The 24,769-nt window shown below is 42.8% G+C and overlaps 4 protein-coding genes across 4 annotated transcripts; 1 reads left to right on the plus strand and 3 right to left on the minus strand.

Annotated features, from left to right (window-relative positions):
• The first annotated feature begins 308 nt into the window (after positions 1–308).
• LOC118240809 (choline transporter-like protein 4) lies at positions 309–2,830 on the plus strand. The gene is made up of 8 exons (XM_035523053.1): positions 309–352; positions 494–567; positions 693–771; positions 1,277–1,376; positions 1,681–1,812; positions 2,041–2,101; positions 2,279–2,390; positions 2,504–2,830. Exons 1-8 carry the CDS (start codon positions 339–341, stop codon positions 2,520–2,522), a joined length of 591 nt encoding a protein of 196 aa, XP_035378946.1. The 5' UTR covers positions 309–338; the 3' UTR covers positions 2,523–2,830.
• Positions 2,831–5,087: 2,257 nt separating this feature from the next.
• On the minus strand, positions 5,088–6,277 carry LOC118240814 (vang-like protein 2). The gene is made up of 3 exons (XM_035523057.1): positions 6,248–6,277; positions 5,561–5,813; positions 5,088–5,326 (listed from the first exon to the last, which is right to left on the minus strand). Exons 2-3 carry the CDS (start codon positions 5,629–5,631, stop codon positions 5,143–5,145), a joined length of 255 nt encoding a protein of 84 aa, XP_035378950.1. The 5' UTR covers positions 5,632–5,813; positions 6,248–6,277; the 3' UTR covers positions 5,088–5,142.
• A 5,877-nt stretch (positions 6,278–12,154) lies between these two features.
• LOC113568416 (rho guanine nucleotide exchange factor 11-like) lies at positions 12,155–21,647 on the minus strand. Its single transcript, XM_035522727.1, has 19 exons — positions 21,413–21,647; positions 20,495–20,579; positions 19,659–19,904; positions 17,428–17,613; positions 17,092–17,240; positions 16,700–16,840; positions 16,270–16,346; positions 15,998–16,120; positions 15,606–15,723; positions 15,290–15,468; positions 15,108–15,183; positions 14,556–14,738; positions 14,312–14,393; positions 13,905–13,982; positions 13,751–13,794; positions 13,495–13,665; positions 13,078–13,343; positions 12,776–12,909; positions 12,155–12,408 (listed from the first exon to the last, which is right to left on the minus strand). The coding sequence occupies exons 1-18, from the start codon at positions 21,645–21,647 to the stop codon at positions 12,838–12,840; spliced, it is 2,511 nt and encodes an 836-aa protein (XP_035378620.1). The 3' UTR covers positions 12,155–12,408; positions 12,776–12,837.
• Positions 21,648–22,442: 795 nt separating this feature from the next.
• Positions 22,443–24,114, minus strand: LOC113569430 (polymeric immunoglobulin receptor-like). Its single transcript, XM_035522728.1, has 3 exons — positions 23,808–24,114; positions 23,390–23,698; positions 22,443–22,855 (listed from the first exon to the last, which is right to left on the minus strand). Exons 1-3 carry the CDS (start codon positions 24,112–24,114, stop codon positions 22,443–22,445), a joined length of 1,029 nt encoding a protein of 342 aa, XP_035378621.1.
• Positions 24,115–24,769: the final 655 nt, after the last annotated feature.

Consider the following 24,769-nt stretch of genomic DNA (forward strand, 5'->3'; position numbering starts at 1 on the left):
CACACACACACACTCTCTCTCTCTCTCTCTCTCTCTCTCTCTTCATTCCAGCAGTTCATAATGACATTGGGCACACACAGTCGAAAGCTTGTATGGTCTCGTCCCTTTACTTCAGGGAGAATAGAATTATAAAAAACATTATTAGCTCACATTTCACTCTCAAGCTACTACACATATGCCAATCATGAGGACTATATTGGTTTTATTTCCACTATGATGTTTCTGTCTCCTCTAGTGGAGGATCTGGAGCGTAACGACGGCACCGTGCAGAGACCATACCTCCGATTTACTCCTCCACATCAGCTGACTTTAAAAAAACATTTAAAGCTCTACACATCATGGATCACAGAATGTCTGTTATTAACGCTATACAAGAACTATACTAAAGCCATAGATCTAGACTAAGACTATAAAGTCATTTCACTTAGCTAAATAACTTTAATACATAATTTAAATCATGCAATGTGTAATAATATTTCTTGTTTTTGTTCAGGAGATGTGCAGACATTATCTGCTGTATTATTTTTGTGGCTGCCATTGTCACCTATATTCTTATTCGCTCCCTGGGTAAGAAACATTTCCAACTACACTTTCATGGGGAAAAAAAATCATTATAATTGTGGGCTCAAGCGGAAGGTCTTTTACCCATGTATGGCTTGTGAGATATCCTTCTAACGGAGGTTCTAACACAGCGTGGCTGCTTGGAGACTCTCGTCATGTCGTGTTGCCCCAGAACTCCACTGGGATGTTTTGTGGAGCTGGAGTCAATGTGTAAGTCCCTCACATACTGGATAAGTATTTATATCTTCACAGGAATACCAAAACAGCACACCCAGTATGTAAGGAACACCGTCAGTATTCTTTCGAATGGACTTTAGTGAGTCGGACTAGGGTTACAATGGAGCTGTGCAGGTGCAAATCATGTGGAAACATGAAACATCAACAAGACAAGATGGGTTAGACTTTAGCTTTAAGATTTTCATGATTGGCACTGCACAGCAACAAGTGGAACCAATCAAATCACTTGTGTTTAATGATTGTCTCTAAACCAAGGGGTCCAAACTCAGGTCTAGGAGTGTCACAACACTGCAGAGTTTATTGGTTACCCCAGTCAAATTCACCCTCGAAGAAAGAACACTTAGCTGGGTAGTGGTGTGACTCTCCAGCACTGAATCCTGATACACATACTCAAAAAATTGAATAAAAATTGTTTATTTAATTGGTTAATATTCATGTGTCAAGCTGCATTTGTTTCCTGCATCCTCTCGTGTTTCAGTGACAAACCAAACGTCCTCTACTTTGACCTTCTGAAGTGTGCCAGAGCAACGACAGAAATGGACGCCATTCTAGAGGGTCTCCAGTGTCCAACCACTCAAGTGAGATTTCCACACAAATGTCCTGTTGACATTGTACAGAAACCAAACACGTATGTCAGTAGCCTTTTAGAAATATGCACATGAGACTCATTTATTACAAAACAGTTTAGCATGTAGTATGTGAATGCCAGTTTGTAAGTCTGGGGGCTTGGGTCTCCTTTTGCTGCTTGGTTTGGGAGCCTTTTGCTCTATCATGCAATGAACAATGTGTAAATAGTGTAGATAGAAATATAAAAAGCAACACTGTGTTTAGCTACTCAAATAAGATCTCCTTCACTCTGTGTGTTTGTGCGTTGGTTTGCAGGTCTGTGTTAAAAAATGCCCTTCAGAGTTCTGGAAGTTGCCCCCAGAGGCGTATGCCCCAAATGCCCTGCCTAAAGACTTCTTTCAGCAGCAGTATTGTGACCCTAGACTTGACCTCGCCCAAACCACATTGGTAAAACCTCACACTGCAAATAAGCAATGTAACCAGCTTCATCTCTGAGAAATAAACCCTCACCTCACTCTTGACAGAACAGAATTTGTCGTATCAAAAGTCTTTGCAATATGCAACTCTTTGTACATGTAATTCATGCATTGGCTTAGCCACTCACGCATACATAGCATTTGTGCATACATAGCATTCTGCATGTTAATGAGATTTTCACATGCATTTCCACTACAGAGTGTCCAAGACATCCTCAATCAAGAGCTTTGTCCATATTTCTACACGCCAAGTAAACCAGGTAAAGACAGCAGGATTACACAACTACCTGTTAATTTGTCCATTCTGTTTTGTAACAGTTTGACTATGCTATGTACCAAAACATAACCAAACCACCAGGAAAGTACTTATACCTGCAGTGATAAGTCAGCAGGTTTAATTGTTAGTCATATTATTTTCTGTCTCTCCCTCCACCCAGAACTAGGGAGATGTCTGCCTAGCTTTGACTGGCAGGACGTTCCTCCAGACTTCTCTCTCCCTGGATTCGCTTCCGTTAATGAAACAGTCGAGCACATAAAGGGATATATGGAGTAATCCTTCACACACACTCACACACACATTTCACTCTCAAGCTACTACACATATGCCAATCATCAGGACTATATTGTTTTTATTTCCACTGTGATGTTTCTGTCTCCTCTAGTGGAGGGTCTGGAGCGTAATGACGGCACCGTGCAGAGACCATACCACATGCCCAGGTCTCTGTGGCAAATCCTCCACAAGAGAGACAGCTTTCTCCCTTAATGAATAAACCATCCAGCATATATTTGAGTCTTTTTTCTGTTGTTGTAACTGTAAAACTGTTCTCAACAGCATTTCGACCACTGTTTTGTTCAAAAGAGATCTGACGGGGCGGCCTCTGGACTGATCCAGTTTTGACCGAACGGCAGACACACACTGGATGTTCTGGCAAACATTTACATATCTGGCTGGACCTTAACCATGTTGCTCTGTTTATTTGATACGCCTACTCTTTTCATATACCGCACTGCTTATTGTGTAGGAGTAGGCTTGCTCCTAAATGTGGAGTATATGAGAGGCTTAAGGGGAAGTTGATATATTTAATTGAGTTTTAGTTCTTTGCCAACCTCTCTCATTATGTGTGAAAGATCACATTTCATGGGATGCTACAATATATTTTTTTTAATTCCTGAGTGTAATAATGTCAAGATTGGCCACCCTCCTGGACTCCCTCTTTCCGTGGTTTCACGTCTTGCGCTGCAGGCCGCTCCCCCCTGCAGCGTTGGTCAAGACGGGTAGACGCTTACCTGGGATCTCGTCGTTATCAAAATAAACGTGAGCCTGCTTCTTCCGGGAACGACGAGATGCCCGTGTACAGGCAGCCACGACCAAGGCACACAGCAGGGTTTAAATACATGAACTAGAAACGAGGGACAGGTGTACGCAATCAGTGTGAGGACAAAATGAAACCGTGGAACGGAACAAAACACAAGACATGGAAAACACGGAACATGGAAGGGACTGATCGTGACAATCAGCATAGATTATTTAACACAAAGATTCAGAACTGCTGGTGCTGTGTATTTAATCATCTAATATAGACACCAGTACCTCCACTAAAGCCTGCCATAATGATATCAACATCAAATGCAAAAAAAGTAATTTTGTTTCCAATAGTAAAACCAAAAAAAAAAGCCAAACAAATAAAACGTGATGATGGACATGCGCCTCTTTAAAGGATTTTCTCAATAAATATATGTAGAATTTATGACTATAACAGAAAACAGCAAAGAGAAAAATGCAAGAATGCATATGGCGAAGGACGTATGGCAAGTATGGCAAATTCCTCCTAAATGTCTATATGGTTCCATCAATGCAATATTTGAAGCTCTATGAAATAAACAAACCAAATTGTTATCAGAACACTCCACTATATTCATGAAAAACACTTTCTCATGTACTCATGGTATAACTCATTTTTACTGTAGGAATTTGGAATAATAGGATGGCAAAATCCTGTTCATGCCTATTCTGTTCCATATATGCAATAGTTGAAGCACTATAAAATACACAATTCATATTGTTATCAAATCCTTCCAATATATTCTTGAAATACACTTTCTTGTGTATCCATACTATTACGTTCCAATGTTTTTACTTTAATTTGGAGTAAAAGGATGGCAAAACCCTGGTTTTCTGTATGGCTTTAGCCACTCCTGCTGCATGTTGGGTGTCTTTTTTCCATGTTGTCTAGCTGTGTGCTCACATGCATGAGTACTTGTCTCTCTCCCCCTTTCTTAGCTCACAATCTGATTCCAGTTTTCGAGTGCAAAATACAATCCTTGCTGTCACGTAGGAACCCAAACCAGGCGAAACTCTCTCTCCTGGGGGCTACGTGTTGACATACAAGCTGACAGCAGGGCCCAAACTTCGGGAATTAAACCTTAACAAGCTTGCCTCTCTAGGTAACTCAATTAGCGAGTAGGCTTAGTTAAAATAACAGCTTTAGTGAGCAAGGCTCCGATGAAAAACGCAAGTTATGATGGCCATTCACACTCCAGACACATTTTTTCGTAACTCAACAATGACTCCTAAGTTCTTTCAAACTTCTCAGTAAGGAATTCAAATCTGAAAAAGGACGTTCAAGAATAGTTTTGAGATGTCATTCACCTGGTTCTGAAAACTTGACTTGTAGAGTAACATACCATGCTGATGAGGTTACAGTGTCAAGCGTGAATGTGTGGAAGCTTGACTTGGAAAAAAGACAATGAATTGGCCATCAAGTCTACAACAAAAGCATGCCAGCTAACATTGGTACTCACCCCAACCTGCCTTTGCACTGTGCAATTCCAGCAGTCTTAAACATTGTTTTGCATTTCAAACTGTACAAGACGATGCATCTGAAACCTTGACCAAACTCCATGGCACAGTGCTCCATCGATAGTTGTTCTCAATATTGGTCTACAGATTTTCTGGAAACTATCATGCTAGATCATTAAGATATTGTGCTTTTGTCACAACAAATGTGAAATCAAAAAGGCATTCTATCTGCTGCCACAACTGCACAAAATATTTTTGTGTCCCACATACTTCATGCTCATTTCGCTATACCGCTGTTATTTGTAGTTGGCATGTGAGCTATGGCAGGCTGTTTCCTATTGGTTGTTTTTATACGCGTGTTGCGTATATGTGTACTGCGAGATTTTAGAGCAAAATTTCTGACACTGCATGAGGAGACATGAGATGCCCAGTCCAACATTTCAGTAAAAAAAAAAAAAAAAAAAAAGTCAATCATTCATATTTTGAAGCACTATAGACTTTTTATGGTCTGAAGCTATAGTGGAATGGTTTTCCAGGCTGGACGAGGTATGAAGTGAAAACACGGACTCGATCATCTCCACGTGTGGACTCTGTGTCCAGCAGGGCCTCTCCAGGAGCCTGGATAGTGACCGATTTGTCCCCTCTGCTGTCCCTGCTCTTAGAGCGGTGCCTGTCTCTCCGATCCCTGAAACAGCACCACACACGCACGCGCACACAGATGTATATAAACATTTATATACACAGTATACTCCAAGTTGGTACATAAAGCAACATAAAATGGATAATCGTTAAATAACGATACGGTGGTACCCTCAGTGTTTGCAGTAGTGTACATTCACATTTGTATGTTCTAGACAAAACATCAATGCCCGCCCACATTTAGGCAAAAGGGAAGAATGTCGGGAAATGGCATACGCACCTGTGCTTGCGAGAGCTACGGGAATGGGAGGACTTGTAGGAGTAGCCTGAGTACTGTGACTCGTTGTCCATGTCTGGGGCCAGTGCCTGGGGTTTGTGGACCTCAGCTCCGCCCCTGGAACGTTCTGTTGCTCTGCGCAGTTGAGTTTTGCGCTCTGAGATAGATTTAGAGGATAGCGCCAGCGGCAGCTGCAGCAGTTCAACCTTACTCCTGAGAGAATCTATTTTGAAGGCTGAAGAGGAGGAGGACTAACCTGAGGGAGGAAGAGAAATAAGTATACCTTTAAAGCAAATACCATAATCCAGAGCAACACATCTCAGAGTGAACACACTCCCTGTTAATCAAACCAAAGACTGGTGGTGTCAGCACAAAGCTCTATCTGCTCTTAAAGGTGAGCTACAAGTGCCCACAATTTCATTACAATCTGTTCTCATTCAGAATGAACAAGTGCATATAAAATCAGAGCAACACCATAATATGTAGAGATCTATAAAGATCTCTTTTTATATATTTCAATGAATCCATTAATGTCCCGGAACAGTGATAGTATAAAATTAAGTCACATTTTGAAAATGAACATCTTGAATACACACTGAAAATTCAAACAAAGGTTGTAGTCTTCATCTATTAATTGAACTGTGCAAGAATAATGAACAAACCAGAAAATAGCATTACACACTACTTCACCTTCAAGGTATTAAATGTGTTTCACCCTAAGGAAGCAATTTACAAAAACAGGCCCATCATTCAACAACTTTGTGAATCAGTGCTTTCACAATTCTCACACTCACCACAAGGTCTCATCACACACACACACACACACACACACACACACACACACACACACACACACACACACACACACACACACACACACACGCATTCCCCAGCCATCTCCCATCATCTCCAGGGTTACCAAGCTTGGCTCTTACCAAGGGAATGAATAAGGGGGTACAGGAGCAGTGAACAGTGTGGGGGCTACGTTTCTATGGTTACATGACCTTTAACCACACAACCCTATTTCTGGGGAGAGCAAAAATATGTCAGTGAGCTGTTTGTATGTTTACCTGGGTCTTTGTGTGTGTGGTCAGCTCTAAAATAACAGCAGCAACTGTCATTGAAGAAGCTGTTGTGTGTGCCTGAGTAGGTACTAAACACATTCTTAAGAATAGTGACTCTTAATCCAATTCCTTTAATGAAGAACCACAACTTTCCTCACTTTCTATTTCTAAATGTCTGTCCCCTTCTCTCTGATTGGCTGTATATGAAGGGAACGCAAACTTGATTAGGAAGCCAAAAACACAGACCTCCTCTTTCTGCTGTGTCTATGTGCATGCACTTCTCACTCACCCACTTGTCAGGGATTGTTTACAAAACTGATAATACAGTCAAGGATACTATTTGTCGAGGGCAGACTCCCAACACATGCCACTCATCAATCTCAAATAGGGGCTCTTGGATTCTCTCACACACACACACACACACACACACACACACACACACACACACACACACACAACACACACGCTTCTCACAGGAATTGTAAAAACAGTAGGCCTACATTTGAACAGAATAGAATGGGACCATAACCCCATATATTTTATAATAAAGTTTAGAAAAAAAAACTCATATATAAAAACATAACTCTCGATGAAAATTAAGAGATCAGTCCCAATCAGTATCTCTACGTTTGACAATGATTTCAATTCCACAGTCTGTTGAATTCCACCATATGTACAGCTCATTGTATTTAATGAGATTCTGATTAGGTGATCAAATCTTATTTAACAAGCAGTGTGAAAAACTGGTGGAGAACACCTCAAGATGCATGAACAAGCTACAATCATAATCTGAGATATTCCACCAAATATTGATTTTTTAACTAATCCCAAATTAAAACATTAGTACCATGAATGTGTTTTCTTTGCATTATTCTGGGGTATGGAAACAATGCATCTCTTTTTTTGACCCATTGTCATTTTGTAGGTGGTTGTAAGCCATCAACAGTGGTCTCAAATTACTTGTCGCCAAGCGACGTAACCAGCTCAGCGGATCATTGTCTGCACAGGGTAAGGCCTAAATGCCTCAGAGTAACAGTGGACAAGAATTGCGGGGGTGGTACTCAGGGCGCCCCCAACACCCACGCAAAGACAGGCCGAGGCTTAGAGGCCTTCATTGAAAAGCTCGAATGCTGGCACTGGACCAAGTTTGGTACAGTAATCTAAATATCCATGATTCTAAGGCAGTTTACGCCGCACCTACATTTAAGAAAAGTTTAAGTTGGTGTTCGATTGTAAATACATAACCAGGACTATCTACATCCCAGCTTTTGCAACAACTTAAGTCGCTGCTTGACACACAGTATCGGTTCTCATTCGCGTTTACTGGAGTTAGGCGAGCTAAGGATTAAATCGTAGCCAAACCTATTTTCCAATGAAGACTGCAATAAGGTATGGTGGAAACAGTTTGCTTCTACTGATACAAGGATTACTGCTGTAAGCATACATTAAAACATGCACTTCAAGCCACCAAAACAATAAACAAGTGAAATGAGTGGAAACATTAAGAATTATTTTACTGAAAAGTATTTGGGTTTAAGAAACAATTTGCTGAGACTCCACACAAAGGAAACGAAAGAAAACCCAGCAGGGTTCATCAATTCATCCATTTTGTTTGCATGTCTGCACTGAGTTCACCGTATTTCAATAACCCTATCCACCAATGTGTCAAGAACTATTAAACTACTGCAGGCTCAGAAAACAGCGATGCGGACAAGACAATGCAACGCTTAAAATGAGTTTTACTTGGATCCAAAAGTTAAAAGGTGAAAAACACAAAGCGAAGACAGGCGGCATTCCCTCAATTCGCTGTGAGGGGAAAAAAGACTGCAACAATTAGGCGACTTGCCTTTCTTTGCGAGGGGCTATGTCCGAATGCTAAGGACCTTGCGGCACAAAGAAAATCCAAGCTCAGGGGTTTTCCAGACTGGAATAAAATGTGCTTTTAAACATCCACGTCGCGAAATTTTGCAAAACACTGCTCAGTTCTATGGAAATAAAGAAAGTAATCCTTAAAAGCAATACGTTACATCTTAAGATAAGTGCAATGTAAAATCCATGATCCGTTCCCAACTCTTCCACTATGCATTCGTTCAATGCCTTGAGCCCCACTGCGTTTATGAATACTATCATTCATCACCGGAACGCTTGCAAATCAGGGCTGTTTGGCTGGAAAACCATCCAAATGAAGAGCGTTAGAGATCATGGAGAGAGCATAAAACACATGCTTTACTTTCCATTATGCCATGCGTAATATTTTCACCTAAGGATATAATTTATCCTCACTCTTATACGCTTGAGCAGTTTTAACGCCGCGTTTCTTTACACTCACTATTAGACAACAGGTGTACTCGTCGCACTTTCTTGTCTGTTCCTTTGGCCGTGCACCGACCCTAAACGAAACAATTCCACTCCGTTTTCCCCTGTTTTGCCTGCGGGAACAGCTACTCATCTGTTATTCACAGAAACACATATTTCCGTCTCCTTCATTCAAACTGTGGCTACTACGCCGACTATGCCCCAAGCCAACACTTCTCCTCCCCCATGTTCCTTGTGTCGCTCCGCCGTCCCAAACTCCCGATCCCTTTCCTCAATATTCTACAGGTTATCACTCACCGAATATACAGCTTTCAATCGTTGTTCACCCTATTCTACCATACTACTTCAGACCATAGTTTAGATCATTATTTAACCGCCCGCTTCAGCTTCATTTTTTTTTTTTGTAGAATTGATTCTTTATTGATCGTTGACCGACTGTTATCTGGGTTGCGGGCCAGCTTCAATACAGCAGCGTTGTATTTAGAAAGCGATCCTAGAGAATTAGGACAGCTAACGTAAACTGCATGGCGCAAAAGATGGCCTGTAGTCCTTTGGGTTTTTCTCTGGGATCATTCTCTGATTTGGTATGGTAGGCTATGAGTTTAGTTATTTTTGCCTTAGATTCTGTCAATTCAAGGCTTCTTGTCTGAACCTTGTCTGATCCTCTTCTTTGAGGAGACGGTTGCAGCAATTTGCCGGTTCTTTTCCTTTGTTCCCATTCTTCCAGCCAGTGTTCATTCCTGTACATCCAACTCTCTGGCTTCTTTTTCCCCTCTCTGCTCAGACAAAACTCTTCAACTCCTGACCTCCATCAATCCGACATGTCCGCTGGATCCCATTGCTTCCACTCTGTTCTAGACGATCTCAAGAGATCTGCATTCTGCATTCAGAACCACCAGGATGGTACCAATCCTCATGAATGCCACACTCAACAGCACCAACATAACCAGTTACAGACCAGTATCACTTCTCTTTTTCCTCTCAAAAGCCCTTGAACGGGAAGTTTACAATTAATTATCTGTTTTCCTCACACAGAAGCAGCTGCATGATCCCCATCAGTCTGGCTACAATCCAGCACATTCAACAGAAACAGCCCTCATAGCAGTGACTGCGAATCTTTATGCTGCTAAAGCTGCCAAACTGTCATCTGTCCTGATTCTTCTGGACCTTTCAGCAGCCTTTGACATAATAAACCACAACATTCTCCTCTATGTTCTCTCCTGTCTTGGTGTGACTGGCTCTGCATGGAAATGTTTTCAGTCCTATCAGGTAACATGGAAAGAATCCACATCCAATCCATGTAGACTCTCCTCTGGTGTCCCCCACGGCTCAGTATTAGGCCCTGTCCTCTTTGTATACCTGTTCTCTTGGTGATGTAATATCTTCTCATGGCTTTTCCTACCACTGCTATGCTGATGACACCCAATTATTTCTTTCTTTCCCACCCTCTGATACGCAGGTCTCCAGACTTATCTCAGCATGCTTGACTGACATTGTGTCATGGATGACAGCCACCACTTGAGGCTCAACCCCAGTAAAGCCGAGCTTATGTACATCGAGAACTCCCTGGTATCACTATCTGAAGCTGCTCGTAGCCTGGGCATAACTTTGGACAACCAGTTGTCATTCTCTACTCATATTTCAAATCTGACCTGGTCTTGCAGATTTCTCCTTTGTAGCATACGAAGGATTCGGCCCTTTCTTTCACAGGAAGCTGCCCAGGTAATTGTGCAGTCTTTTGTAATCTCAAAGCTAAACTACTGCAACTCGCTACTTGCTGGTCTTCCTCTAAGAGCCATCAGCCCTCTACAACTTGTCCATAATGCAGCTGCATCACTGGTCTTCAATCTTCCTAAATTCATATGTCACTCCACTGCTGCGCTCACTTCATTGGCAGTATGAAGTAACTGACCACATCATATTTAAAATCTTGATGCTTGCATACAAAGCCAAAAATGGACCAGCCGCTCTATACATTTTGTCAATTGTCAAAGCCCGGTCCAAATTCACCCCAAAATCCAGTTACACCAACGACCCTCGAAACAGTCCCAACACATGGAAGTGGGAAAACCACACAGCATAGAGGGCCATTCTTCCTTCTCCCTTTCACAGGTTAGTTTATAAAAGGGAAATGTGATGGCATAATCTAGCCTTAGGATATTAGCATCCAGATGCAGCTAGATTAAGGTAGAACCTGGTCCTTAACACTGATCTTGGACAATTTCCTTCTTTTTTGAACCATAACATTAGCCATTATACAACAAAGGCCAAACTGGAGTCAGTGTAAAGAAGCCACTTCTACCAACATCTTAACAGATCAAAGTACAAATCCTTTCATATGTGTCAAAAACCAACCCTGGCATCACTGAGCCATTTCAAGAGGTGAGGGATGAGCTTCACAGTATTTACACTACACAGAATGTGCCTCTTTATAGGTAATGACATGATATCAGACAACAAATATGTTCCTTTTTGTCCCCTGCAATGTTGACAGGAGTCAGTCCAGAACAGGGCTGCACAAATAAGTATACAGTAATGAGCAGTGAAGATGATGTCTTGCCACAACACAATGGCAATCCCAGTATGCCCTGCCTTATCCATTGTGCGTAAAGAGAGGCCAAACCTTTATTTTCTATTCTGTAGAACGCTTAAAGAAATAAAATAAACTCCTTCCACACTCTTTATTCTTTGCTCTCGCATAGTGTTACTTTATAAAATAAAGGATACAACATAGACATATGATGATATTAATGCAACATACTCTCTTGGAGCCCATGTGTCTTGCAGGGGTCCCAGTGCAAAAGAACCTGAATTTGTTTAAGTCACCCATCCACACATTCCATAAGGCGAAGAGAGATGAAGACCACCATCTTGCCTCAAGTTGACATGGGCACATTATGGGTTCTCGAGCAAAATGGCACCTGTTGGATTGCCAGTTTGTCACTGATGGCGTGAGTGAGTATTAACATACATGTATTGGGCAAAGTGCTTGGGGGGGGGGGGGGTCCCTTTAGTGGGCAGATTCATTTCCTCAGCCATACATTTTCAGTCTCATTTTAGTTCCATTTCTTCATCTTCACTGACTATTTTTTTTTTTAACTGTCACCTCAGTTCCCTTTCTCCAGCTTTAGCTTTACCTGATAAAAAAAAAACACCTCACATATCTGGACTTTCATTTGAATGCTTTTTATTCCAACTCGGTGCATGTGCTGAAGGTTCGTCTGTCCTGTCTCTCTCTTCTCAGTTGCAGACAATACAATATTTGCAGGTTTCTCCCAGGAGAAAGGCATGCTGGGATTCTAGTAAAGAGCTACACCGGATGTATGAAATGGCAGGAATGCCACACCCTTATTGTGTGTGTTCATGTTTCAAATGTGTAAGTAAATCTCTTTACAATGTCTCGTGTAATAAATCAGAATCCTGTAGAATGGATCTCAGGCTGAGCTGGTTCTGTTGGCCCTTCTTCGTTACCTAAACAGGTTGGAAAGATGACCATACAATTGCCACAGTCTGCAGGGGTAGTACACCATAAGCAACATAATTACACCAACTCCAAAATCAATACTAAACATTATTCAAATACATACATAAAATTCTTAAAGTTGAAATTAGGAATTGCTACAGGTTTGAAGGCCAGTTTTCAGTCTGGCAATAGCAAGACCCAAGATCTGCGGTGATGTTTTAATATTCAACTGTGTGCTCCATTTAAACTCAACCCCAAATTGTCCCATTGATTCCAGATTAGTTCTTTTTGTTTGGTACAATCAAAAAGAATTGTGCTACAGCATTAAACAGGTTTAGCCCCAGTATTTATAAATTGCTTCTTTGACACACTTACCATCGCTCGACCCAAGATAAATAGATGGTGTCCTGATAATGGAGGAAGACCCATGGATGGTGTCATCTGAACTGACTGACAGGTGACTTTTTTCTCACCATTGTGAGCAGTCTACACTGGTCTGCTTCAATCTCCTATGAAAATGAAAACAAGGAGTTAACCAGGATCTCACAAGTGCACAAAGCCATTCTTTTAAAACATAACATGAAAGTGCTAGCTAGCTGCAATGATAGTGTGTGTGTGTGTGTGTGTGTGTGTGTGTGTGTGTGTTTGAGAGAGAGTGAGTAATATATCCACTTTACCCTAAGCTGATGCAGGTTTTTCATCAGTCCCTCCATTCTTTGAAAGATTCCATCCACATTTTTTATCATGCGCTGCCGTATGCTTGCTCGTGATTGGCAGGGCCTCGTTTCATGCCTCAGCATCTCCAGGTGTGAACGGCCTTTTGGTGACTGGCAAGGTATCTCCTGCCCTTCTTGCTGTGAGGACAATGATGTCACTTTCTGCTTCTGACTGGCAGCCTCTAAAGGATCCAAGGATCCAAGGATCAACAGTCTTAGTGTCCTGACTGGCAGAACACAAAGGGTGCAAAAAAGTTGGTAAATATCTGAGCCTGCTAAAATTCTATTTATAAAAACACCACCACCACCACCAGAAATATACTGTTTAACTATCATAGTGCAACAATGACTGTGTAACGGAGTGTAACAAATTCTTACCATCTTGAAGAGCAGCATCAGCCACTTTAGCTTGTCCTCCCACATAACCCTGCCCACCAGTATGCATGTAGGCTTCTGATTGGTCAGTTGGGATAGTAGGTGTGAGAACATTTTCATCATCACTCTGTGAATCTCTCTCTATCGAACCAGACTCTTCTGATAGGGAGCCATCTAGGGACCAAAGGCATCAGCCATAAGTACCACAGAGAGCAAATCCTATGACATTGTATACAAACAAAAACAAACATGGGCTTACCTAGACGACCGACTTGATTACCATGCAACCGTAGAACCGCAGACCTAGAGGAGATGTCAGGAGTCCAATCATTGTAAGTGCATCTTTGAAATTCTGCCTTCTCTTAACAGCATTACAGCAGCATTAGAAAACTTTCAAAATCCTGAGTACTTACGGAGCTGTTGATCCTTGCTCGGTGGCTTCAATGCCTCCAGAGGCCGAGGAGATGGTCTTTTCTAACAGGTTCTTCCATCTGTGGAAACATCGCTAAAGCCATCAGGTCCCAATTTCTACAACAGCACAATGTTGTTAAAATCATCTGAACATATGGGCATAGTATTCAAAGAAATACTTGCCATATTTCTGAGCTGATTTTGCGGAAAATTCAAATGGTTATCCATTCATGCACAATATCTACTTCACTTAAGGCTTGGTTTCTATACTTCTGGGTGCCTGGTTTGTCATTTAAACCATAAATGGCCCGACACCATAAATGTTATCACAATACAGACACAGCAGTGCTGACTGGTTGACCTTGATGACAAGATGGTGGGTCAGAGAGAGGAAAAAAAACAAACTCACGTGTTTTTCTCAGAGGAAGTCCCAGCCACCAGCTCGTATATCTGTCTCTCTGATGTACTGATCACATACAAGGCCTTGTTATCTGATAGAGAAGAGCAGGTTGTCAAACAATGTATTCAAAGTAACCCACATGCAATTTCTAACTGGCTTCTTAATTTTTTAAAAATAAAATAAAGACATAGTTATTCCAGACCCATTCATCTATTCTGGCTATTCATAGCTGTAAGAATAACTACAAATATACCTGTAGCCACAGATCTGACAAGAGATGAATCCAAGCGAACAACGGGGCAAAAGGTGGTTTTGAGGTGCGTGTTCCCACCCCAAACCCCACCCAGTGAGCGCGCTGGACATCGCAAGATCAAACGGTCACCTGGACCCCTTTGGAGTAGCACCAACAGGTCTGAGAGAAGCAGAGCATGAATGTCTGGAACACACACACACACACACACAGAGTGAGAATGGACCTGTCAAGTAATCATTTGCAAGAGGAAAAACAAAAATGTATGCAAGCTTGCACACAGATCACTGAAAGCATCCATTCACATTAAAAGTCCTTGAAACATGTGCATACACACGTATGAGCATACAGGCAGATGCAGGTGCACACACACACACACACACACACACACACACACACACACACACACACACACACACACACACAGTTATTCAGACCATGTCATGTGTGAGGTAGCAGGGAACCAAATAACTCCAAGTCAGCATAGCACCATGCTCTCAATAGCTGCATTCCCCAGAGTGAACAGTGATTTGTTCAGCTGTGATGATCTCTTACCTATAGCTTTATCTTTACTAACTTTCCAAGTCAACGGTCCTTCGTGGATCATTTTCTTAGTGGTCAGGTCCAGATTCTACATAGAAAAAGAATATAGTTAATAATTCATACTCTGGATCAGGTGCTCCAAGACCAGAGAAGCTGTTTGGAAGGCAGATGGTGGATACATAGTAAGGCCGTACCTTGAACTGAGCAGCGACAGGACTGGCCTGCCTCTCCAGAGGGGACAAGTCTAGCCTGCGCTGATAACGGCTGAGCAGTCGCCGGTGCTCCGTCTCCCTGACGACCTCATTGACAGCTCGTAGTATCCCACGGCAGCACGCCTGTGCCCTCACCAATGTCTGCAGGTCTGGAGAACCAGCTGTTGTGGGGGCACATACTAGTGTTAATCCAGGAGAAAGGGTGTGTGTGCTTGCCTCCTTGGTAAACTGGTATGTGTGTGTATACTGAAGTGTTTTCATGGTTCAATACATTGTGTGTGAGTGTTTCTATACATGCCTTCTGTGTGTCTGATGATGTTATCCAGCAGCAAGGGGTATTTGGTGAGTCTCTGCATCTCAGACACTAGAAGGTCCTTTAATTGTAGTCGGCGGCAGTGAGGGCTGGCTTCACATTCCTAACACACACACACACACACACACACACACACACGAATGAGCCAAGGACATCTAAGTCCAAATGTGGATTCTGTTGACTGCAACACCAATTTATACCTAAAACAGCATCACTAGAAGTTATGTGCTGCAATAAAAGTCAAATATAAAAGACTGGATAGTCTCCAATTCAAAGTATGGGTCAACCAATTCACAACCCAGCCCACTAACAAATATGGCAGAAGCTCTAGTGTTTGTAGGTTTGTCCAAAGGCTTTATACCTCTAAAAAGTGTTACCTGTATAAGGTGCGCGAAACGCGGGTCTTTGCATTTATTTTTAATGAGCTCCAGTGCCTGACTCTGCTGACTGCACAGGTGAGACACCTGCTCCTGGAACTCCTCTCCTGCAGCGTCTTCAAACTATCACGCACACACACAAACACATGAGCTACTGACATATCAAGTAAAGCAACAAGTATATCCCACACTGCACAGAACAACCCCTTCATTTTAGACAGCACCAAAAGATGATGTGAACTAGAAAGGGAGTAACACTAGCCAGCTCTCACTCTAGACACCATGATGTCTCCGATGCCTTGAACTATAGAAGAGTCCCTCAGCCTCTTCATGGACTCACACAGATTCGCTGAAACACAAATGCAACACCACAAAACAGAATCTGTTTAAGCGAGCCAGTGTATATGTGGTTTGTTAGAAAGTTGTGTCAGTGGGCAACAGAACTCTACTTGTGTCATGAAGGCCACCGCAGAAACAACATGTACAGCCTCCAGTCCATACCTGCTCACAGTAATGGCATGGTGCCGATAGCTGATATTGTTCTGTCATTAAATTCTCAGTTTGGGTGGGTTTTACACTTCTTTAATCTTGATTATGATTTAGACACCAAGTAGGCTTCAGAAATTTAGGTTTGAAAACACACTAAGACAAATGGAGCAGATTTACACGCACACACACACGCTCGCACACAGAGAGACTGACCATGAAGACTGTAGACCTGGGGCAGGTTGGGGAAGATACAGGAAAGTTCTTCGACGGTCAAAAGGTTCCTCATCTTCCGGAAGAACACCTGATCGAGAACCCTGAGAGTCCGCAAGTGAGATGCTTCCGTTGTGAACAGCTCTGAGGAAGAGGATATAGCAAAGTCACTACAATTTCTTACAAACGTTACACAATTCAGAATTCCACATTTTCATGAGTCAGGATAGAATTATCATATGTGCATAATAAATAGAATACTGTATGTTCAAAAGATTTAGTAGCTATTTAGTTTAAGTTAGATCAGTAAATAATTTTTTTCATTTTACATGTTAACTGTGTACTGGGAGTTGTCTTTTATAGTCAGTTGCTGTGCACCACATTTGCTGTTTTACCATATATGACAGCCTGCCGTTCGATCTCCCGGGAGCCGAGAGAGGCGAGTGTGTGCGGCTCCACTGTCTCCTGCCAGTTCTGACAGTGGACCGTGTCCTCTTCCAAAGGAGGTGCATCAGGCAACAACGCCAGTGGTGTATCCACACTCCTACAGGAAGGGAAGGAGGCATGGGGAAAGAGAGAAAGAGAGACAGAGCTTCAGCAGCAACTTACTAAGATAAATCAAGGTGACGGATATGGATGTTAAAGAACTGGACGGCAGGTGTGCATGTGTGCTCATTAGCATCAGACTAATGAGGTGTATATAGTTATAATTACATCTCAGTCATGCTCACGGATCTCTGCGTCCTGGTGCAAGGCGGTGACATACCTGTCCAGAGTAGATGCTGGAGGCCGGACATTCATGGCTCAGGAACCTCAGCAGCTCTTCCACTAGTGTGTCTACTGAAATATCTTGAATGTTGGATGATCTCTTTAGTGTTCGTTTCAGTATCTGTTCATTCAGCTGAAGAACACCTTTTCTGAACGGGTTATCAGACGCAACAATGGTCCTTAAAAATTCCACATTACCTATTATGATGTAATAAACCGAGGTGTGAGAGCTGCAGTAGTGATCTAAGCCAGTTAGCTAGCTAGCTATGTTCTTGTCCAGACACTTTAATGCCTCATGGCTGGTGCAATGACACAATATTCAACATTTCCGTCTGATTCTACTTTTAATTCTGTGACATTAGCTAAGCAACTATAAAGCTACTCTTGTCCAAAAATGCCAGTGTCGTTAGACGTATCAAAACGTATTAAACATAGCTTTAGCTAGGCTAGCTAATCAGACCTTCTATGAAACAATCACAACTTAGTAAATTCATAGTTGTTAATCACAGTAAAGTGTTTTTTCTTTTTGTTGTTTAAAAAGAGTTACCTTGTTACCTTGCTAGCTAACAGTTAGCTAGTAACAATGCCTTCAAAAGTAGTTCTCCACTGATACAAGATACCTAAGAGAAGTTTGGCTTGGAATGTGACTGATTGAAAAACAAAAATACATCACAAATAGCGTTATGCAATAATACCTAAAGTGCATGCATCAAATACAAACAGTCCCCAATGCAAACCTCTTTTACAAGGCAGCTATTTAGCGTCTGCTACTTCTGCAAAACAAACCCAGTCTTGCATGTTAGTGTTAGCTATCCAGCTAGCTAGGCATTGCTCCAGGACAGGTTTTAGTATAGCCAAAATAATTTGATTGCCTGTTAATTTTTTTAAAAAAGTTGATGTAGAGATGTGACGTTTTACTAAGCGTGCCCTGATAAAAAGCTAATAAAATAGCTAAGGGCCAGATTCTGTTATATGATTAGTTAGTGTCGTGTCCGTTGATGCAGGAAAGAAGAGACAGGAAACAGTGCGTTACCCTGTGGCCTTTTATTAATGCAGAGCTCTGGAGATGTCACTTCACAACTCAGTGCGAGTGAGATCTAAATCATAACTTTGCAACAGACAGACTTATATTTCTCTCGCCTTGTGCCACTTCTGCTTTTGTGTTTTTCCATCTCAGCCGTCACCTCTGTTTGACCGTCTCGTACACATGTCTTCTTGCATAATCACACATATGCATGGCTAGGGCATTTCCTGTTATGTCTGGACATACAGTAATTATTTTATTTATTCAAGCATTAGTCCTATTCCATTCTGCACATTATTCTCTACTAGTGTAAGCTTAGCATTCATTTCATTTCTGAAACTCCACAATTCCCCCTTTTGATCTCTACAAAGAGATCACCAATCACACTCCTTTATTCTGGCATCTCCTGTCTCTACGTCCCTTTCCCCCTGTATCAATGGCATCATCGTGGTACCCTCATGCACATCTTTCCTTTCTATCATAGCTGAGATTAGTCTAACCATTAACGCCCTAATACATGGAATACAGCAGCACCCGCATGTCACAGCAATTCCTGTGAATGTGGCTAATGAAACCATCAATGACACAATTAAGTCTTTCCACTGACCGAACCGGCTCACCATCCAGGATTCCAACTGGTTGTTTATGCCTGAATTCTCATGCATTTCCTCTGATAGGGTCTTCAAACCATCCAATGCTCTACTAACCGACCCATCCGGAGCGGTATTATTAGGAATGAATGTACAACACACATCCTCAAGCATAGCGCAGACACCCCCCTTTTCCGCCAACAACATGTCTAATGCCATACGATTTTGCACCGCCATCAGTGAGGTTGGTCCCAGCTGATCTCTAAGTCCTTCCACTGCATCCCTAGTCAGGTTGGCTAGCCTGAGGACATTATAATGTACATAGTTAATCCGATCCACATTTTTATTTGGAGTAATGGGGAATAATGCAGAAAGTATCGGAATATTCTCAAATCCCCCTGCTATCTGGTCTGCTAACTTATATCTGTCCGGAACTCCGCGAGGTATTCCTATTGCATCTATGTATGTGGGGGTATTCCTTGTTAAATCAAAATGGTATGCCTCTCGCTACTGTCTTGCTGCATCAGTTACCGGGTCCCTGTGTAGTTTTTTGCCTATCAGTAATAAAGGAGCTGCTAACCTGACCATGGCGCATGTCCCCTCCGAGTTCTCTGGCATGTTAACAACCAAAGTCATCCTTCCACAATAATCATACAATCCTGCTCGTGCCCATGAACCCACAGACTCGTTCCCAGTGACCGTGCGGTTACACCATTCCGCCGGGATGTGCCCCAAGCGTACTTGAGGTGTGCTTGAACTTCTAACGAAGCACGTGTAGTTCCCCTCCCCCTTTTCGGGTGAAAATAGTCCTGTCCTGGTTCTGTTACTGATGGGGGGGAAAATAACGCTCAAAGTGTCACAATTCTTAGGGTTTCTTTCCTTAGTCAGGCCAATCATGCACGCATAACCCTTGGGGTCTTTTTGTGGGAATAGGGGTGCCGGGGTGGTTATAAGTCTGGGTCTTGCGGCTGCACATGCTACACATCCACCAATCTCTACCCCCATTCTTCTTCACCGTCTTGTTGTTAATGTTTTAATCCTTTCCTACTGCCATGCTATTATTTAACCCAAGCGTGACCAAACTGTAAATGGAAACACACAACACAATACACCAACAAATAATCAAACAACACAATTGTCCAGAAGTCATCACTGGTGTTCTGTTCTTCTTACTTCGGGGTCTAAGGGTGGACTACCTTGACCCTTTTGCTCCCGGGGATTATTCTGCCCCTTCCGGGTCAGGTGAGTTAGGTGATGTTTCAGCAAGGTCCCTCGCTGTCTCTTGCAGACTCCTCTGCGGTGACTCTGCGGCGGCGCACTGGCTCAGATGAAACCACGTTTCCCCTTTACCCTTCAGGCGTACGGCGTGGCTGGTTCTTTCTGTCACCTGGAATGGACCTGTCCACCTCGGCTCACTCCATTTTCTCTTGATGACTCTCAGCAGCCCCCAGTCCGTAACGGGTATCGTCTGGGTTTGTCTGCTCCCCGTCCGGTCCCCCTCCTGCGTGGAGAAAGCTGAAACGATACTTTGCAATTCATTAAAATATGATGTGTGTGTGAGATGTTTTTCTTTTCTCATTTATTGTTAAGGGTCCCTGCGGTCCTGGAAATCCTCAACCTGTCTGCAATTCAAAAGGGGTAAAACCAGTTGTTGCATTTACTGAACATCTAATTTGCATTAATGCCAAAGGTAAGGCGTCAACCCAATTTAATTTTGTCTGTGCACAGATTTTGGCCACTTTGTTTTTCACATTTAGATTAATCCTTCCCACCTTAACTTGAGACTGAGGATGATACACTGCCCCAAATGAATGTTTCAGACCCAGCATTTTCTCTAACTCCTGCAAATTGCGCACTGTAAAATGAGTGCCATTATCTGATCTCACTTTTCTCGGAAACCCATGGTGAGGAATGTACTGGTTCACCAGGAAATTTACCACTGAAGCACTGTCTTCCTATGCTGAGTCCACCATGTCTGTGTAGTCAATTACTATCTCTTCCCCTGGTGTTATTGACAACGGATACTTACCGGGTGCCACCTTAATTGTAGGTTTGGGATTGTACTGTTGACATACTCTACATGTCCCCTGCACTCTATGATAGCTACTCTTTCTGGTCCCTGCAAGGCCTTTGCCAGCTCCCTCATTTCTGCCTCATGTTTAATTGGTTTGTTTCCCGCTGTCCTAAACCCTGCTCTCATCCATTGTCTTAGCTCCACATGTGCTGCCCCTACCGTGTAAGCAGAGTCAGTATAAATATTCACTTCCTTGCCCTTTGCTAACTTCAAGGCCTCCACTACTGCCATTACCTCAGCTCGCTGTGCTGATTGCTAACCTTTCAGCCTTTCTGCTTTCACCGTCCAAAATTCATCTACTTCTCCCTGTGTTTCTGCCACCACTGCATACCCTGCTTTTATATCCCCATCTGGTCCTCTAAATCCACACCCATCAGTGAACATGTTCCCTGCTCCTGGAATTGGTTCTCCTTCTAGGTCTGGTCTCACCTTCTCCTGCTTTTTGACTTCCTGTTCGCACTGATGAGGCTCTCCTCCTCCCATCATGTCTGCCATGTTGATTCCTTCATGTGTGTACGTGATGTGTGGTGCTTCCAAAATTTTGCTGATCCTCTGTTGCCTTAGTGCTGTCAAGGTGAAGGCTTGTGAGTTCACGTATGCTATTACACTGTGTGTGGTTAGTACCGTGATTGGATGTCCCATTACCAGATGCGTTGTTTTCTGTATGGCTTTAGCCACTCCTGCTGCATGTTGGGTGTCTTTTTTCCATGTTGTCAAGCTGTGTGCTCACATGCATGAGTACTTGTCTCTCTCCCCCTTTTCTTAGCTCACAATCTGATTTAAGTTTTCCAGTGCAAAATACAATCCTTGCTGTCGCGTAGGAGCCCAAACCAGGCGAAACTCTCTCTCCTGGGGGCTACGTGTCGACATACAAGCCGACAGCAGGGCCCAAACTTCGGGAATTAAACCTTAACAAGCTTGCCTGTCTAGCTAACTCAACCAGCGAGTAGGCTTAGTTAAAATAACAGCTTTAGTGAGCAAGGCTCCGATGAAAAACACAAGTTATGATGGCCATTCACACTCCAGACACATTTTTTCGTAACTCAACAACGACTCCTAAGTTCTTTCAAACTTCTCAGTAAGGAATTCAAATCTGAAAAAGTACGTTCAAGAATAGTTTTGAGATGTCATTCACCATCAGGTGTTGGAGCAGACCCTGGTGACCCTGCCAGACCCCGGCAGAGCAGACCTCGGTGCCGCTGCCTTTTTACCTCCCCGAGACTTAGGCATAGGTCCTCGCCCTAGGGGGAGGAATGTCCTCCTCTGTTGATGATGCCATCTCTCCACCAGTCACCCAGGGCTGCTTGCTGACTCCAGAGCGCCTAGATTCCCCTGAGGTACCTCCTCCACCTCCATCGACGGGTCCTCCTCATGATCCGACCCCAAGTCTGACTCTAGGGTGACGTTACGGCACTCCCCTCGCTCGCCATACTCCGCATATCCCTCTGTAAGGTCCATGTAGGACTCTGCGGATTCCACCTCCAAGTACCTGTCCTCATAAATAGGTAGGTCTCCGTAGTACCCAGCAGGTCCCTGCTCTGTTGTGATCCCATGGAGCGAAGACAGGATGAGTGATGGCCTCACCCTGGTACAGGAAAAGTCCGCGGTGTCCGACTCCGAGGACTGGAAATAGTTATACCAGTCATTATGGTCAGACGTAATCCCGTGTGACTCCTCCACCTCTGCCCCCAGACCACGCTCTTCTGCAGCAGGAGTCAGGAGGGTACCCAAGAGCACGGAGGGATTGCAGGCACTATTTGGGGAAGTGCGTCTTTTCCCCTTCTTCCCCTTCTTCTTGCCCTTCCCAGGCATCCTTCTTTGGTTGGTGTTTCTGTGATGATTCGAGGCTAACAGTATGTGGAGTAGGGGCACGTTCAAACACACATTTTTATTTAACACAGACGACACATCTAACACCGCACACCTCACTAAACACCGTTCAAACACCAACAACACGTACTACAACACAAGAGACATATATACACACACACGAGGATTACACATAATACAGAACAGGTGGACGACACGAAAGGGCGCGGCGACATGGACGAACACACACACGTACACACCAAGACGTTTGAGGAGGGGCGGGGCTGCAACGTGACATAACCAAATCTAATAAGGCACCCTATGCATAGTTTTTTTTTCTTTCTTTAATCACTGTTGTCATCTTTTAAAGGTTAAACAACATTAATAATTTTTACACCATTTAATTGATTAGATACAAAACAATATACCTGCAAGTGCATCAGTGACGTCAAAGTGAACAGGAACTTCTAGACCTCCAGTGGAGCACCAGTACCAGCCAGCATCAGTCTTCTTCAGTCCAGTCATCAACACCGTGAAGGTGCCTTTCCCATCATCACTGATCTGCACTGCTGAATTCTGGGATGTGTTGGTCCTCCCCACTGTGTAGCAGGTCCAGTCTATAGATCTGCACCACTTCTTCGCCTCTTTCTTATATGCAGCGCTGTAGAGACACTGGACACTGACGCTGCTCCCCTCCTCTCCACTCACTCTGCTCTTGGTCACAGACACAGCAGGAGCTGGAAACAAAGAAAGGCACTTTTGTATGAATATGTATGGATGAAATATATGCAATATGAAAAATGTCACTAAACTGAATATTCAATATTCATAAAGAATTTGTAATACCTGATTTCACAGTGATATATAGCTGTGTTTTGACATCTGGTTGAAATATTCCTGAAATCTCCACTGCACACCAATATGCTCCAGTGTTTCTCTCCTGTAGATCCCTCACAGTGACAGTAAAGAGAGTCTGAGCTGGGTTATCAGTTACTGTCACTTTCTTGTTTGTATTGTTGGCATATGCCATAATCGTGCAGTAATTGAATGCTGTTACACGCTCACAGCACCAGTATTTCTTATGTTGTTTATATTTCAGATGTTGACAGATGCTCCACTCTGAAGAGTTAACTGCCTCTGTGACCAATTCCATTTCTCAGTGCCTGCATATACAACCCAGCACCACTGTTACTGGAACACAAGAATTCTTGTTTCTGCTAAGGAATTAAAAAATGCTACATATGAAAAAAAATAAAAAATAAACTAACAATGTATATATTGTAGTATTGCATAGAAAATAACTTACATCAAATGATGAAAACGAAAATGAAATGCCAATTCATGTTGAATAAAGTGAGAAGCTTATTTGAGAAGCCTCCTCACATCTCTTTAGTCTTGTTGCCACTGTGGTTGAAGCAATCCAAACAGTTCCTGTTTGCTAAGTTTAAAGTCATGCTGTCGCTGGGCGCCCAGCAAGAGGGACAGGCCCACTGTAGTGGTTTGACACACTAATCAGTCCCATTAAATCATCTCAAATATTGAAATCACAATCTTTCATTTTTAACAAAGAAAGTAACATTAATGATTTGATCCCTGAAAGATTTAAATTACAGTCATTTGTTTGAGGATATTGGCAACAAGCACAATCTGAATGATATCAAGACAGACAACTTGGTGAGAATAAATGATACATTTATTAACGCAACTACTCTAAATCACAAACAATAGCATAAACAATCTGTATATTTACAGAAAAACAAGCTAAAATATAGCGAGCATGTGTTTATGTGTGTGAGTGTGTAAAAGGA

Source organism: Electrophorus electricus, chromosome 25, assembly GCF_013358815.1.
Source record: "Electrophorus electricus isolate fEleEle1 chromosome 25, fEleEle1.pri, whole genome shotgun sequence".
Classification (NCBI taxonomy): domain Eukaryota; kingdom Metazoa; phylum Chordata; class Actinopteri; order Gymnotiformes; family Gymnotidae; genus Electrophorus; species Electrophorus electricus.

Bases quoted from the DNA above. Each gene is read 5' to 3' on its own strand.
- LOC118240809 (XM_035523053.1), top strand. The intron at 568-692 runs GTAAGAAACATT...GTTCTAACACAG, and splicing joins TATTCTTATTCGCTCCCTGG to CGTGGCTGCTTGGAGACTCT. The intron at 2,102-2,278 runs GTAAAGACAGCA...CCCTCCACCCAG, and splicing joins CTACACGCCAAGTAAACCAG to AACTAGGGAGATGTCTGCCT.
- LOC118240814 (XM_035523057.1), bottom strand. From the start codon at position 5,631: ATGGACAACGAGTCACAGTACTCAGGCTACTCCTACAAGTCCTCCCAT. The intron at 5,327-5,560 runs GTGCGTATGCCA...GTGCTGTTTCAG, and splicing joins CGTAGCTCTCGCAAGCACAG to GGATCGGAGAGACAGGCACC.
- LOC113568416 (XM_035522727.1), bottom strand. From the start codon at position 21,647: ATGGCAGACATGATGGGAGGAGGAGAGCCTCATCAGTGCGAACAGGAA. The intron at 17,241-17,427 runs GTGAGCATGACT...CCCTTCCTGTAG, and splicing joins GCACCAGGACGCAGAGATCC to GAGTGTGGATACACCACTGG. The intron at 16,841-17,091 runs GTAAAACAGCAA...CCTCTTCCTCAG, and splicing joins ACGGCAGGCTGTCATATATG to AGCTGTTCACAACGGAAGCA.
- LOC113569430 (XM_035522728.1), bottom strand. From the start codon at position 24,114: ATGGAATTGGTCACAGAGGCAGTTAACTCTTCAGAGTGGAGCATCTGT. The intron at 23,699-23,807 runs GTATTACAAATT...CTTTGTTTCCAG, and splicing joins ATATATCACTGTGAAATCAG to CTCCTGCTGTGTCTGTGACC. The intron at 22,856-23,389 runs GTATATTGTTTT...CTCCTGCTGCAG, and splicing joins CGTCACTGATGCACTTGCAG to AAGAGCGTGGTCTGGGGGCA.